The sequence below is a fragment of the Scyliorhinus torazame genome, chromosome 13 (genome assembly GCF_047496885.1).
Source record: "Scyliorhinus torazame isolate Kashiwa2021f chromosome 13, sScyTor2.1, whole genome shotgun sequence".
In the NCBI taxonomy this organism is placed as follows: domain Eukaryota; kingdom Metazoa; phylum Chordata; class Chondrichthyes; order Carcharhiniformes; family Scyliorhinidae; genus Scyliorhinus; species Scyliorhinus torazame.
Window position 1 is genome coordinate 106,672,943 of NC_092719.1, and position 16,174 is coordinate 106,689,116.

The window sequence follows — 16,174 nt, forward strand, 5'->3', positions numbered from 1 at the left end:
TGAATCGTTAACTCCATTTCTCTCCACAGATGCTGCCAGACTTGCTGAGTATTTCCAGCATTTTCTGTTTTATTTCCGATTTACAGCATCCACAGTATTTTACATTTATTCTATGACACTCTGATTTGGACATATATCTCTGTTTCTCTGCTGTGACTGGATAAATATCCTGGAACTTCCAATCTAACAGCACCATGGGTGTACCTTGGTATTCCAATCTAACAGCTCTGTGGGTGTACCTTGGTATTCCAATCTAACAGCACCATGGGTGTACCTTGGTATTCCAATCTAACAACACTGAGGGTGCTCATTGGTATTCCAAGCTCACAGTACTGTGGGTGTACCTTGGTATTCCAAGCTCACAGTACTGTGGGTGTACCTTGGTATTCCAAGCTAACAACACTGTGGGTGTACCTTGATATGCCATTCTAACAACACTGTGGGTGTACCTTGGTATTCCAAGCTCACAGTACTGTGGGTGTACCTTGATATGCCATTCTAACAACACTGTGGGTGTACCTTGGTATTCCAAGCTAACAACACTGTGGGTGTACCTCGGTATTCCAATCTAACAACACTGAGGGTGCTCATTGGTATTCCAAGCTCACAGTACTGTGGGTGTACCTTGGTATTCTAAGCTCACAGTACTGTGGGTGTACCTTGGTATTCCAAGCTAACAACACTGTGGATCTACCTTGATATGCCATTCTAACAACACTGTGGGTGTACCTTGGTATTCCAAGCTCACAGTACTGTGGGTGTACCTTGATATTCCAAGCTCACAGTACTGTGGGTGTACCTTGGTATTCCAAGCTAACAACACTGTGGGTGTACCTTGATATGCCATTCTAACAACACTGTGGGTGTACCTTGGTATTCCAATCTAACAGTACTGTAGGTGTACCTTGATATGCCATTCTAACAACACTGTGGGTGTACCTTGGTATTCCAATCTAACAACACTGGGTGTACCTTGGTATTCCAATCTAACAGTACTGTGGGTGTACCTTGGTATTCCAAGCTAACAACACCGTGGGTGTACCTTGGTATTCCAAGCTCACAGTACTGTGGGTGTACCTTGGTATTCCAATCTAACAGTACTGTGGATGTACCTTGGTATTCCAATCTAACAGCACCATGGGTGTACCTTGGTATTCCAATCTAACAACACTGAGGGTGCTCATTGGTATTCCAAGCTCACAGTACTGTGGGTGTGCCTTGGTATTCCAAGCTAACAACACAGTGGGTGTACCTTGGTATTCCAATCTAACAGTACTGTGGGTGTACCTTGATATTCCAATCTAACAGTACTGTGGGTGTACCTTGGTATTCCAATCTAACAGTACTGTGGATGTACCTTGATATGCCAATCTAACAGCACAGTGGGTGTACCTTGGTATTCCAATGTAACAACACTGTGGGTGTACCTTGGTATTCCAATGTAACAACACTGTGGGTGTACCTTGGTATTCCAAGCTAACAACACTGTAGGTATACCTTGGTATTCCAATCTAACAGCACAGTGGGTGTACCTTGGTATTCCAATCTAACAACACTGTGGGTGTACCTTGGTATTCCAATCTAACAGTACTGTGGGTGTACCTTGATATTCCAATCTAACAGTACTGTGGGTGTACCTTGGTATTCCAATCTAACAACACTGTGGGTGTGCCTTGGTATTCCAAGCTAACAACACTGTAGGTATACCTTGGTATTCCAATCTAACAGTACTGTGGGTGTACCTTGATATGCCAATCTAACAGCACAGTGGGTGTACCTTATATTCCAATGTAACAACACTGTGGGTGTACCTTGGTATTCCAAGCTAACAACACTGTGGGTGTACCTTGGTATTCCAATCTAACAACACTGTGGGTGTGCCTTGGTATTCCAAGCTAACAACACTGTAGGTATACCTTGGTATTCCAATCTAACAGTACTGTGGGTGTACCTTGATATGCCATTCTAACAACACTGTGGGTGTACCTTGGTATTCCAATCTAACAACATTGTGGGTGTGCCTTGGTATTCCAATCTAACAACACTGTGGGTGCTCATTGGTATTTCAATCTAACAACACTGTGGGTGTACCTTGATATGCCATTCTAACAACACTGTGGGTGTACCTTGGTATTCCAATCTAACAACATTGTGGGTGTGCCTTGGTATTCCAATCTAACAACACTGTGGGTGCTCATTGGTATTTCAATCTAACAACACTGTGGGTGTACCTTGGTATTCCAAGCTAACAACACTGTGGGTGTACCTTGGTATTCCAATCTAACAACATTGTGGGTGTGCCTTGGTATTCCAATCTAACAACACTGTGGGTGCTCATTGGTATTCCAAGCTAACAACACTGTGGGTGTACCTTGATATGCCATTCTAACAACACTGGGTGTACCTTGGTATTCCAATCTAACAGTACTGTGGGTGTACCTTGGTATTCCAAGCTAACAACACCGTGGGTGTACCTTGGTATTCCAATCTAACAACACTGTGGGTGTACCTTGGTATTCCAATCTAACAGTACTGTGGGTGTACCTTGGTATTCCAATCTAACAACACTGTGGGTGTACCTTGGTATTCCAAGCTAACAACACTGTGGGTGTACCTTGGTATTCCAATCTAACAGTACTGTGGATGTACCTTGGTATTCCAATCTAACAGCACCATGGGTGTACCTTGATATTCCAATCTAACAACACTGAGGGTGCTCATTGGTATTCCAAGCTCACAGTACTGTGGGTGTACCTTGGTATTCCAAGCTAACAACACTGTGGGTGTACCTTGGTATTCCAATCTAACAGTACTGTGGGTGTACCTTGGTATTCCAATCTAACAGTACTGTGGGTGTACCTTGGTATTCCAATCTAACAGTACTGTGGGTGTACCTTGGTATTCCAAGCTCACAGTACTGTGGGTGTACCTTGGTATTCCAATCTAACAGTACTGTGGGTGTACCTTGGTATTCCAATCTAACAGTACTTTGGGTGTACCTTGGTATTCCAAGCTCACAGTACTGTGGGTGTACCTTGGTATTCCAATCTAACAACACTGTGGGTGTACCTTGGTATTCTAATCTAACAGTACTGTGGGTGTACCTTGGTATTCCAAGCTAACAAAACTGTGGGTGTACCTTGGTATTCCAATCTAACATTGCTTTGGGTGCACCTTTCTATTAACTCTAACAACACAGTGGGTGTACCTTGATATACCAATCTAACAGCACTGTGGGTATACCTTGGTATTCCAAGCTACCAGCTGTAAGTTTCAATAAGATTCCCCCCCCTCGTCCTTCTAAACTCAAAAGAGTACAGACTCAGAGTCCTCAACTGTTCCTCATACGACAAGCTCTTCATTCCAGGGATCATTCTTGTGAACCTCCTCTGGACCCTTTCTAAGGCCAGCATATCCTTCCTTAGATACAGGGCCCAAAACCGCTCGTAATACTCCAAATGGGGTCTGACCAGAGCCTTTTCCACCTCAGAAGTACATCCCTGGCCTTTTATTCTAGCCCTCTCGACATGAATGTTAACATTGCATTTGCCTTCCAAACTGCCGACTGAACCTGCACGCTTTACCTTAAGAGAATCGTGAACAAGGACTCCCAAGTCCCTTTGTGCTTCTGATTTTCGAAACATTTCCCCATTTTGAAAATCCTCCATTCCTCCTTCAAAAGTGCATAAACACACTTTTCCACATTGTATTCCATCTGTCACTTTGCCCACTCTCTGAGCCTGTCCCAATCTTTCTGTAGCCCCCTGCTTCCTCAATACTATCTATCCCTCTACATATCTTTGTATCATCTGCAAATTCAGCAACGGTGCCTTCAGTTCCTTCTTCCAGCTCATTAATGTATTGAATGTAACAACACTGTGGGTAGACATGCGTACTCCAATCTAACAACACCGTGGGAGTACCTTTGTATTCAATCTAACAACACTGTGGGTGTATATTCGTATTCCAATCTAACTGCAGTGGTGTACCTTGGTATTCGAATATAACAAGCCAATCCACCTAACCTGCATATCTTTGGACTGTGGGAGCAAATCGGAGCACGCGGACGAAACCCACACAGATACCTGTGAGGCAGCAGTGCTAACCACTGTGCCACCGTGCCACACAGTGGGTGTACATTGGTATTCCAGTCTAACAGTGATATGGGTGCACCTTAATACTCCAATCTAACAACACTGTGTTCCTTTGTATTCAATCTAACAACACTGTGGGTGTACCTTGGTATTATCATGTGAGAGTACCTTTAAGAAATGGATATTTATCAAATAGCTATGGTGGATGTACCTTTACAAAATGGGTGTTTATCAAATAGCTGCAGTGATGTCAGTGTGTGGGTGGAGCTGAGCTGTGACTCAGCTTTTACTTTCGCTTTTGAGCAAAAAGCTGGTGTATGTCTGAATTTTAGTTTCGTTTTCAGAGTGGAGAGCTACAGTGAAAGAAAGCAGATGTATATGGATATCTCTACAAGCTAAAGAATGTTTATTTGGGTGATTTCAAAGTAATAACTGTTCCTGTAGAGAATTTAAACCTGCTGTCTTTCTGTAAAAAGGGTCTTTTGGACTTATGGATGTTGTTAGGAAAGTTATGAAGGATTTCTTATAGAATATTGTATCTGTGGGGATTATTGGTGTTGATAGTTGTTAAGATGTTTCCTGTGTATTTATAAAGTGTTAACTAGATTCATTTAAAAAATGTTTTAAAAGTACTTTAGATCTCTATTGCATCACACTTGTATAGTGGGTCCTTGTGCTCCCCATAACCGAAATCTATTAAAAGTTATGGGTCAGGTGAACTCCATGATACACTTTGGTGTTCTTTGAACCCTGGCCCATAACAGTATTCCAATATAACAACAATGTGGGTGTACCTTGATATTCCAATCTAACATTGCTGTGGGTGTACCTTGATATTCTAATCTAACAGCATGTGGGTGTAACTTGGTATTCCAATCTACCAGTACTGTGGGTGTACCTTGGTATTCTAATCTAACAGCATGTGGGTGTAACTTGGTATTCCAATCTATCAGTACTGTGGGTGTACCTTGGTATTCTAATCTAACAGCATGTAGGTGTAACTTGGTATTCCAAGCTAACACCACTGGGGGTGCACATTGGTATTCCAATCTAACAGCACTGTGTGTGTACCTTGGTATTCCAATCTAACCGTGCTGTGGGTGTACCTTTCTATTCAATCTAATAACACTGTGGGTGTACCTTCATATCCCAATCTATCAGTGCTTTGGATCTATCTTGGTATTCCAATCTAACAACACTGCAGGTGTACCTTGGTATTCCAACTAACCGCACTGTGTGTGTACCTTGGTATTCCAATCTAACAACACTGTGAGTGTATCTTGGTATTCCAATCTAATGGGCAGGTTTAGCACAGTGGGCTAAACAGCTGGCTTGTAATGCAGAACAGGGCCAGCAGCACGGGTTCAATTCCCGTACCGGCCTCCCCGAACAGGCGCCGGAATGTGGCGACTAGGGGCTTTTCACAGTAACTTAATTGAAGCCTACTTGTGACAATACGCTATTATTATTATAACAACACTGTGGGTGTACCTTGGTATTGCAGTGTAACAACACTGTGAGTGTACCTTGGTATTCCATTCTCACAACACAGTGGGTGCACCTTGGTATTCCAATGTGAAAACACTGAGGGTGTACCTTGGTATGCCATTCTAACAACACTGTGGGTGTACCTTGGTATTCCAATCTTAACAGTGTGTGTACCTTGGTATTCCAATCTTAACAACAGTGTGTGTACCTTGGTATTCCAAGCTAACAACACTGTGGTAAACCTTGGTATTCCAATGTAACAACACCGTTCTAACAGTGCTGTGGGTGTACATTGCTATTCCATTCTAACAACAACAATGGTGTATCTTGTATGCCAATCTGACAACACTGTGGGTGTACCTTGGTATTCCAATCGATCAGTGCTGTGGGTGTACCTTGGCATTCCAATTTAACAGTGCTGTGGGTGCACCTTGGTATTCCAATCTAACAGTGATGTGCATGTACCTTTCAGTGCTGTCTTGCTGAAAGCTCCAGGATTTCCAGACGCAGTTGTTGAAAGATGTGACAATCTGCTACATTTGCAGTGATAACTAGGGGTAACGAACCTTTGCCAATGATATCCGCACCCCCAAGAATGTCTTTGTTTTTAATGACAGAAAGGTTACAACTGACAATATTTCAGAACACTGGATGATTTACCAGGGACAGAAACAAGTTGCGAGCATGGGTACAGGAGGTGAGCAATGGAGTTTGATGTCTGTTTTTCACTCCTGTCGCCTCTCCAGCTGGGATCAACCAACTTAGCAACAGTACGGATCAATCTTTGGAGCCTTCCTAGCACAGCTCAATACGTTTACCTTTTAAGCCACCAAGAATCTGGAGATTTGTGCTTTGGTGAAGCTTGGAACTGCAGACCTGTGGTGTGGCACAGTGGGTGCAAGCTGGTGAGGCGAGACACTTCTGCTAACATATCACAGTAAGTAATAGTGGAGTTGAATTTAATATGATGGATGTGGCCCTGTCTTATACCTTGCCTGTCACCGAGAGCAGCACAATACAGAATTGCTGATGGCACTGACCATACAACTTCCTGCAGTGTCAGATTTACTTTTAAAGACACACCATTGATTTTGATATGATGATGCTGTATTTATTACTTGTGACTACTGATTATTATCCATATAGCTAGGATGACTCGGGGCAAGGGATCTCTTTGATTTGGAGCATTCAGCCTTTATTTGACAACATTGATGCTGTGGCAGATTTAACATTTGTGCTTTCACTTTAATTGGATATTCTCTCCATTCTTCACAACGGAAATCATATTTTGTCTTTAACTTCAAGCTGACATCACTGTTGCCTTCTATTAATTCCTTTGGAATTTTACTGCTTGCTTGCTCTAATGTTAAAAGGAAGTTGTTGGTTTAAAACAGTTGCCCAGGTATTCTTGTGGTTTTGAATAGGTAGCATGCATCTGGAGTGACTCCAGAATTGTCCTACTACTGATCTACACAGTGTGTACCTGGAGTGAGTCCAGAATTGTCCCCTGTTACTGATCTATGCAGTGTGCATCTGGAATGTCACCAGAATTGTCCGATTACTGATCTATACAGTGTGTACCTGGAGCGAATCAAGAATTGTCCGATTACTGATCTATACAGTGTGTATCTGGACTGCCTCAAGAATTGTCCTATTCCTGATCTATGCAGTGTGCATCTGGAGTGACTCCAGAATTGCATTATCACTGATCTATACATTGTGTATCTGGAGTGTCTCCAAAATTGTCCTATTACTGATCTATGCAGTGTGCATCTGGAGCGACTCCAGAATTGCCTGATCACTGATCTACACAGTGTGTATCTGGACTGCCTCAAGAATTGTCCTATTCCTGATCTATACAGTGCGTATCTGGAGTGATTCAAGAATTGTCCTAATACTGATCTATGCAATATGCAACTGGAGTGACTCCAGAATTGTCCTATTACTGATCTAAGCAGTGTGTATCTGGAGTGATTCAAGAATTGTCCTAATACTGATCTGTGTATCTGGGTGAATCTGGAGTTGAGGTTGCCAATTCTCCAGCATTGGCCTGGAGCCTCCAGGAATTGGTGATCAATCTCCTGGACAATGCTATTTGCAATCTTGGTGAAAAGCATTAGAACAATGAGAAATTGTGTTTTTTGTATTTTTCTCTGAGAATTTCTCTTTACCAGATATAAAAATGTTGAAAATGGTGAAAAAGTAAAGGCTGTTTGGCTGACAGTCAAGGGTCATCCACTTGAGTAATGAGTCATTTTGCTTTCCATTTGACATCGAAAGGCAGTGCCACAAGGATGGACATGACTATTGACTAATGGCTATAGTGTGGGGCAAGTCATGGATGAAACCTCCGGGAATACATTTAGTCATAGTGTGCAACCTTATCTGGAATAGATTACCTGTCAATTTAAAATGCAGCATCCTGATTGAAAAGTGTACCCATCGAGTGTAATGAGAAGCTGTTCCACTCACTGCAACATTTATTTATAAAACTGAGATATGTGTGGAGAGCAAATATGTTTATTATGTATTTACACCAGTAATATATTGTTTATGAATGACAAGGGGAGAAACTAGAAAATGAGTGTGTTATCTGCTGTGGGAAAGTTAGTGGAATCTATAAGGACGGGGCACTCTGAGAAATTTGGGCTGATGAGAATGAACCTACTTAAATTTGTAAAGAAAAGATCATGTCTAGTGAAACTAAAAATTTTCTTGAGCAAGTATTGGTGGCTTAGCGAGTGTCTATGAATGTATAATACAAGTTATTCGCCTGGCTGTGTGTTCGAAGTGGAGTCGGAATAAATGGATATGTACTCGAATTAGAAGGAGGTAACTGTTGGAGTTCCTTGAGGACCTGTACTGAAGCTTCAACTATTTACTATATGTTTTAATAATTTAAGTAACTTAATAGAGAGGCATATAAGATTGGCGACACAACAAACTGTGTAGATAAGAGCAAAAATGAAAAGACATTGATTGATTAAGTGAGCGGTACAAACTGTGGCAGATCAATTTCAGTGCAGGTAAGTATGATGCCATTCACTCGGACCAAAAGCGGGGAATTTAATATTTTTGAGTAGTGAAAAGCTAGAAACAGTGGAAGCTCAGAGAGATTTAATGGTCCATGTGCATAGATTAACAGTGACAGTTTAGTTTTATTTAGTGCCTTCAACATAAGGAAATGCCCCAAGGTACTTTGCAGAAGCAATAAAATCTTGCACAGCCCCATGAGGAAATATTTGGAGACATGACCAAAAGCTGTGTCAAAGAGAGGAGTGTCTTAAAGAAGCAAAGCGATGTAAAGAGACAGAGCATGTCGGGAGGTTGCTCCAGAGCTTAAGGCCTACGTAACTTGATGCCTGGCCACCATTGGCGCAGTGATTAAAAATGAGGAAAAGAGGCCAGAGTTAGAGCATTGTCAATATCTTGCAGGGTTGTGGGGCTGGAGGACATTACAGAGATAGGGAGGGGTGAGGCCACGGAGGGATTTGAAAGCAAGGATGAGGATTTTTAAATCAAGCTGTTGCTTGGCTAGGAGCCAGTGTAGACAGTGAGCGCAAGGTTGATTGATGAACAAATCTGTTGCGACTAAAGACCTCAAGTTTACAGAGGATTGTAAGTGGGAAATCAGCCAGGAGTGCACGGGAATAACCAAGTCTGGAGGTCACAAAAGCATGAACGAAATCAGTGAGGTGCAATAGTCCGATACAAAAAAAAACTAAAAAGGCTAATAGAATATTAGTGAAAGTCACCATACTCCCAGAGGACCATAGACTGTTTTCCTCTTTGAGAGAGAGAGCGGACTGGTGGTGATTTAACCTGAGGGGCGTCACACTTCAGAATTGGGGCATTGTTCATGGATAACCTCAACCTGTACAGGAATTGAACCCATGCTGTTGGTATCACTCCACATCAAGAACCAGCTGTCCAGCCAACTGAGCTAACTGGCCCCCAATGGGTCTCTCCCCTTGACCTTGAATATTATTCTTTATAACAGAGGCCTGGAACATGTAGGGAAGCTTTGTTTCAGGTATGCAAATCCCAATTAGATCCTTGAGTTGTAAGTATACCTACTGTGCTGATAGGGAGGGAGTTCCAGGATGTTGCCCCAATGCCAGTGATGGAGCAGTGATACATTTCCAAGTCAGGATGGCAAGTGACCTGGAGGGAAACCTCCAGGTGGTGGGTTTCCCAGGTATCTGGTGCTCTTATCCTTCTAGATAGTAGCGGTCGTGGGTTTGGGAGGTGCTGTCTAAGGAACCTTGGTGAGTTATTGCAGTGCATCTTGTAGATGGTACACATGGCTGCCACTGTTCGTTGGTGGTGGAGGGTTTGAATGCTTGTGGAAGGGGGAGCAATCAAGCGGGCTGCTTTGTCTTGGATGGCGTCGAGCTTCTTGAGTTGTTGGAGCTGCACTCATCCAGGCAAGTGGAGAGTGTGGTGATATGCCTGTAAATAATATTACATGTAATCAGCAGTCAGACCTCTCACCAGCTGGTGGCATCAGACATCAGTCAGGTGGCATCCAGAAATGAGCAGAAGGTTGTTGTCGTGGAAATCATAATAAAGACAAATTCCTCGAGATTCGATTTAAGGAAATGTATTGCGGAGAGAGAGTGTTCCAGCTGCAAAAGCTAGTGCACCACACTCTGCGATTCGATTAAAGAATGCATATTTTATTGTCTGAAAAAATAACAGCTTGAAGTAAACAGGCATGTTTATATTAAATAGACCCTGGAAAGTACGTAAGATGAAATACGTAGTATGTATGTTCTTGCCCTTGGATAAACAATTTGAGTACACATTTTGTTATCTTTCGGAGGACAATTGTTTTCATAATAAGGCTGAGAGCAGAATATTAAGCAGTATTTTGTTTATGTTACCTGACCTACTTATTTTAGTCCAAAAGCATTGTTAAAATATAGTCAATAGTCCCAGCATGTTTCACAATTGGTAACTCATTAACTTCCCTTCCACAATTCCCTCCTTGTTGATGAGAAAATGGAGTCCTTTACATATGCAGGCAGGCTCATGTGGGCAAAGGAGGAATGACACATGCTATATGTCAACAATGGTATGCTCGAGGTATTACGGATGGAGTTACTATTGCATAGCCGGCCAGGAGGGTCATATCATTTGGTCGGTTTGCTGACCCATTGGTGAAAAAGGTGATGTCTGGATTTTCTCGTGGGTGAATCAGATCAAGGGGTTGTGGTGGCTTCAACCAATGGTAAACAGTCATGATCATACATATGTTCTGCTTCCGAGGGCGTGGGTAAGAGTGTAGCAGGGTTGACAGCTGGCACTCGCTTGTAGGTAAAGTTGGTTTGAGAGAGGATTACTTCGTACCCAGTGTGTCGAGCCGCTGTAAAATGCTACGTTGTGGATGAATTAAGCAGCAGCAAAACTGATTTTTTTTTTCTACTATGGCCGCTGTGGCTGCTACTGCTCTTAAGCAATTTGGCATACCCTTTACACAGCACATAGGGCCACCGAGTAATAGGCAAGGGGTCTTTTCCCTCCTCAATGCTCTTGCACCAGGACCCCTGTTGCAAATCCCCATGCTTCATTCACATAAAGAGTAAAGGGCTTGCTGAAATTAGGAAGTCCCAAGGTAGGGGCGCTAATCATGGCTTGTTTCAAATTTGAAATGCTTGCTCCCTCTCTGGGATCCAGGTAACAACTGAAGGGGCATCCTGTAGGGTAGCCTTGCGCAGTACTGCGTCCATCTCTCTATCGTCCGGTATCAACTACCTGCAATAGCCCACAATTCCGAGGAAGGCAAAGGTTTCCTTTTTCGTGCGTGGAGTTGGAACTCTTGCTACAGCCTGTACGCTTTCAGACCCAAGCCTCCGTTGTCCTTGCTGCAGCTGAAATCCCAAATACTGAACTATCACCTGACAGAATCGCAGCTTGTCCATTGAGACCCTATGCCCTCTTTCTGCCAGATGTGATAATAACAAAAGGGTATTCTGTTGACAAACTAGCCCTCCCTCTGAGGCTATCAATAAATTGTCATCATATTGAGGGAATGTTGAGCCTGCAGACAGCTGGCACTCGTCCAAGTCTCTTTTAATACTGTTAATTCCAATATGTAAAGGCAAATAGATATTGACTTTCTGGGTGCAATGTAATGGAGAAAAAGGCTGAGAAAGTATCCGTTGTTGGTGGTATAAAAGACAAAATGACATTGTGTCCGGCACCAATGGAGCAATAGTGCTGACAATTTTATTGATGGCTCTGAGATCTTGTCCAAACCACCACTCGTTGGGTCTTCCTACCTTTGGAATGGGGAATATAGGGGTGTTACAGGGGCTTTGTGTTCCCTTCAGCACCCCTTGCTGTAATAGTGCATTGATCACTCCCTCTATCCCTTTTTCTGCTTCCGGTGCCAACCAGTATAGTTTTAAGCAGGGCAGGGCAACGTTGTTCTGTAACTACTCCCTATGCGCTGGGGCAGAATTCAGCAATGTACTTTTACAACATGAATTTTATGTTGGGCCCATAGATGTGCCAGTACCTGGGCCAGGATTGAAGGGAGTAAATGATGGCTCTCTCAGGAAGGTTGTTGTCTTTCAAATGTAGCGGGCCATTGCTCCTCTTTCCAGGTCACTTTGCCTTCCTGTTTGCCATAAAATTCTATCAGGCAATTTTGTCCGTCCATTTCAATATACATCCCATGTATTACTTTTTTCCTTTGGCCTCTTTGATCACTTCTCCTATTTGCTTTGCCTTAGAGGGATGTCTTACGGCCAATGTTAACAAGGGTTCTGAAGTTAAACCCATCCTAAAAAGGACCCTCTGTCTATGGATCAACTGTACTAACATTCCTAATCCCACAACACCGAAAAATAAAAAGGAGGTCTGCTTTCCTTTAATGACTTTGTGTTTGTAAATTGTATGCGTGCTCATCCTCACAAACATACCAAGCCATGCAATGGGTTACTATATTCTCTCATCTGGACTCTATCAGCTTTTAATCAGTTTTAATAGCTGTGCCCAAGGGTCATTAATCTTTTGTACGACTTCCTGCAGTTTAAAAAATTTTTTTTTTTTTTAAACAGTGGTACTGTAAGGGTTGACGTTCAGCTGCCAGCATGGAACACAGGCACAGAGCGATCGGGCGCAGGCTCAGAAGTTATTAAATTTTTCAGCTGGTGAGCTCGTATTTGAGATAGTTCTACAAACATTCCATTATCAATGCAATGTATTACCAATCCTAATTTGCAGAGTGTCTGCCTAATAGGGGAAGGTGTCGCAAGTTGCGGTACATCCTTCCTGGGGGGGTTAAATGCTTCTTGGCCCCTTGCATGATAGCCTCTTTCCCTCTATTTGCTAACCAGTGTTCGAGGGACTCATTTCCTTCATTCAAATTATTATCATTATTGGGAATCCAGCCCCCATTTATGTCGGGTGGGACTGCAACCCCAATGCTTCAAAGCTGGCCAAGATGCGCCATAAGAGTATTTTAGAAGCAGCAAAACATCCCCTGGGAGGGAGCTATAAATAGCACACATTTAAGTCAATTTCCAATGACTGATTTTATAGGCGTTAGCTATTCTTAGAGACATATTTTTTTTCTTTGTCAGTTCAGAAAAAAACAATGTCTGCTGAAATAATTAATATTTCCTGCAGAATCTAAGGGGCGGAGAACTTGGCATGATGCCATCTACATCTTTTCACGTAATCTAAAAACGTATTCATATTCAGTTACTTTTATTCATAAACGCACTTTCTTCTAAACTGATTTTAGTTTCCATATGTTTCAGTTCATTAGAGAAATCTCAACAAAATCACTTAAGTTATAATCTCTGACTCTGACTCACAATGACAGACGATAAAAAATACAACCCACTTAGCACTTCATGCTTTGACTAAAATGAATTGGTTAAACAAAACATACAGATTCTCACAGCTCACAAATATCACAGTTAACCGTTAGCCTTATCTCACACAAATCTGAATTCCCTTTTCTACAGGAACCCTTCTGTTACGCTTTTACCTTGATCTTCTATTTACTTTTACTCCCCTGTTTTTTGTTTCAAGAGGGGGTCAGCTTCATTAGATTCCTATGCGGGACATATAGGTTTTCCTCCCTCATTCTGTTGCTTTACGAATGTTTCTTTTCATTTTCTTACTCATTTTGACTCCCTTATCTGTCCTCTTTAAGGGGTTCACCTTCTTTCTCGCTCCGGATGTCTTTACCGAGGCTTCGGGACGACCTGTGAGGGGGCGTTGAGTTTATTGCTCATCGTTCCTTCTGCAAAATACTTTAGAACATATACATAACAATAACAATGACCGCGGAAATCATTTACAAATGCTACAGGGAGCGCACATCGGTGTTTATCCTTTCACGATCCTCAAAGTCTTTTTTTTTTAATTTTAGTCTCCAAGGCACCTTTTTCTTCCCATGCAGCTATCATTAATTTATTAATTAAGATAACTCTCCTAGCGTGAGTCACTGGCCAGTAATTAAGGCTGTCAGCCGCAGACCCCCCGTTCAGCTGGGGTCGCAGTTTGGCTCTCTCCCTTTCAGCTGAGAGAGTCCTGTTTAGAGAATCGTTTTGGGGTTCACGTCCCGTTAAATTAGGGAAACTGCAACGACTACTCCAATTTGTCGTGGAAATCATAATCAAGACAATTCCTCGAGATTCGATTTAAGGAAATTTATTTAACCAAATATATTTGCGGAGAGAGCGTGTTCCAGCTGCAAAAGCTATTGCACCGCACTCTGAAATTCGATTGAAGAATGCATATTTTATAGTCTGAAAAAATAGCAGCTTGAAGTAAACATTAAATTTATATTAAATAGACCTTGGAAAGTACATAAGATGAAATACGTAGTACGTATGTTCTTGCCCTTGGATAAACAATTCGAGTACACATTTTGTTATCTTTCGGAGGACAATTGTTTTCATAATAAGGCTGAGAGCAGAATATTAAGCAGTATTTTGTTTATGTTACCTGACCGACTTATTTTAGTCCAAAAGCATTGTTAAAATATAGTCAATAGACCCAGCATGCTTCTAAATTGGTAACTCATTGACTTCCATTCCACAGTTGTAAGGCATACATGAGGACAGTCGCACATAAGGGTAGTTCCGAGAGAGTCTAATGTAACTCTATGATAACTTGATCTGTATAAGATTCTGATCGTTACCTTGCCACGTGTACATTAATAAATCATCGTTCTGGCTAAGTCAGTCACTTCTGTAGAATCACTGGAAGACAAGATCATAAGCACAACAGATAGTATATCATTACACTCCTGACTTGTGCCTTGTAGATGGTGGACAGGCTTTGGGAGGGGTCAGGAGGTGAGTTACTTGCCGAAGGATTCCAAGTCTTTGACCTGCCCTGGTAGCCACAGTATTAATGTGGCTAGTTAATTTCAGTTTCTGATCAATGGTAACCCCCCCCAGGATGTTGATTGTTTGGGATACAGCAAGTGTAATGCCATTGAATGTCAAGGGGCAGTGGTTATATCCTCTCTTGTAGGAGATGGTCATTGCCTGGCACTTGTGTGGCGCAAATGTAACTTGCCACTTGCCAGCCCAAGCCTGGACTCTTAAGACCATGAGGGAACTTGACAGAGTGAATGCTGACAGGATGTTTCCCCTTGTGAGAGAAACTGGAACTAGGGGACACAGTTTAAAAATAAGGTGTCTCCCATTTAAGATGGAGATGAGAATTATTTTCTCTCTTGAGGGCTAATTTTTTTTAAATTACTTTTTCTGAGTTCCAAAGCCAGGGCTCAGTGTGGACAGGGGTGAACCCCTAATTCAGCTCCTTGCCTGCTCCAAAAAACAATTCAAATTCAAATTGAATCCAATTCATTGGCCCCACAATAGAGACAGACAAGATCTGAGCCAAAAGGCAGAGCATATACTACACTTGATCTTAACCAAAACTGTGGAATCCTCTTTCCAGAGAGCAGTGGAGACAATATTTTTCAGCTGAGTTAGATTCTTGATTGACAAGGGGCTCGGTAGGGGAATAGAGTTGAAGCTGCAATCAGACCATCCATGGTCATAACAAATGGCCCACACCTCCTAATATGTATGTTTGTATGCATACTTTGTACTGTCTTTATGGTAGAAGGTACAAAAAACATTCCCTAAGTGGGGAACCGATAGACTAGCGAAAATGAAGAACTTAAGGAAACGAATCCTGATGGTCAACACTTGGGTTTTTAAAGAAGTGGCTGCACTGTTTACAACCTAGATTAATGACTTAGATGAAAGGACTGAATGCAATTTGTCCAAATTTGTTGATGATACAAAGCTAGGCAAGAACGTAAGCTGTGAGGACAACACAAAAGAGACTGCAATAGGATGTAGACAGCTTGAATTGAGTGGGCAAAAACATAGTAGATGAAATATAACAATGTATAGTTATCCACTTTGGTATGAAAAATAAAAAATAATATTTTTTAACTGGTGAGAAATAGGGAAATGTTGTTATTCAGAGGGACATGGGTTTTATTGTACACAAATCACAAGGTTAGCAGGCAAGTCATTGAAAAAGCAAATGGTATTTTAGCCACAAAGGGATTGGAGATTTTTAAAAATCTGTTCATAGAATAT

At 42.0% G+C, this 16,174-nt stretch overlaps 1 protein-coding gene across 2 annotated transcripts in view; it reads left to right on the plus strand.

The window, feature by feature from the left end:
• rnf123 (ring finger protein 123) overlaps window positions 1–16,174 on the plus strand; it is a 718,228-nt gene that overhangs the window by 499,968 nt on the left and 202,086 nt on the right. Inside the window, exon 35 of one of the 2 annotated variants that reach the window (XM_072472027.1) lies at window positions 6,329–6,483. The exons of the other annotated variant lie outside the window; for it this stretch is intronic. Coding sequence (XP_072328128.1) covers window positions 6,329–6,347 — 19 coding nt within the window. The 3' untranslated portion in view covers window positions 6,348–6,483. Of the gene's footprint in view, window positions 1–6,328; window positions 6,484–16,174 lie in introns of those variants that run through there. 2 annotated transcript variants of the gene reach the window in all.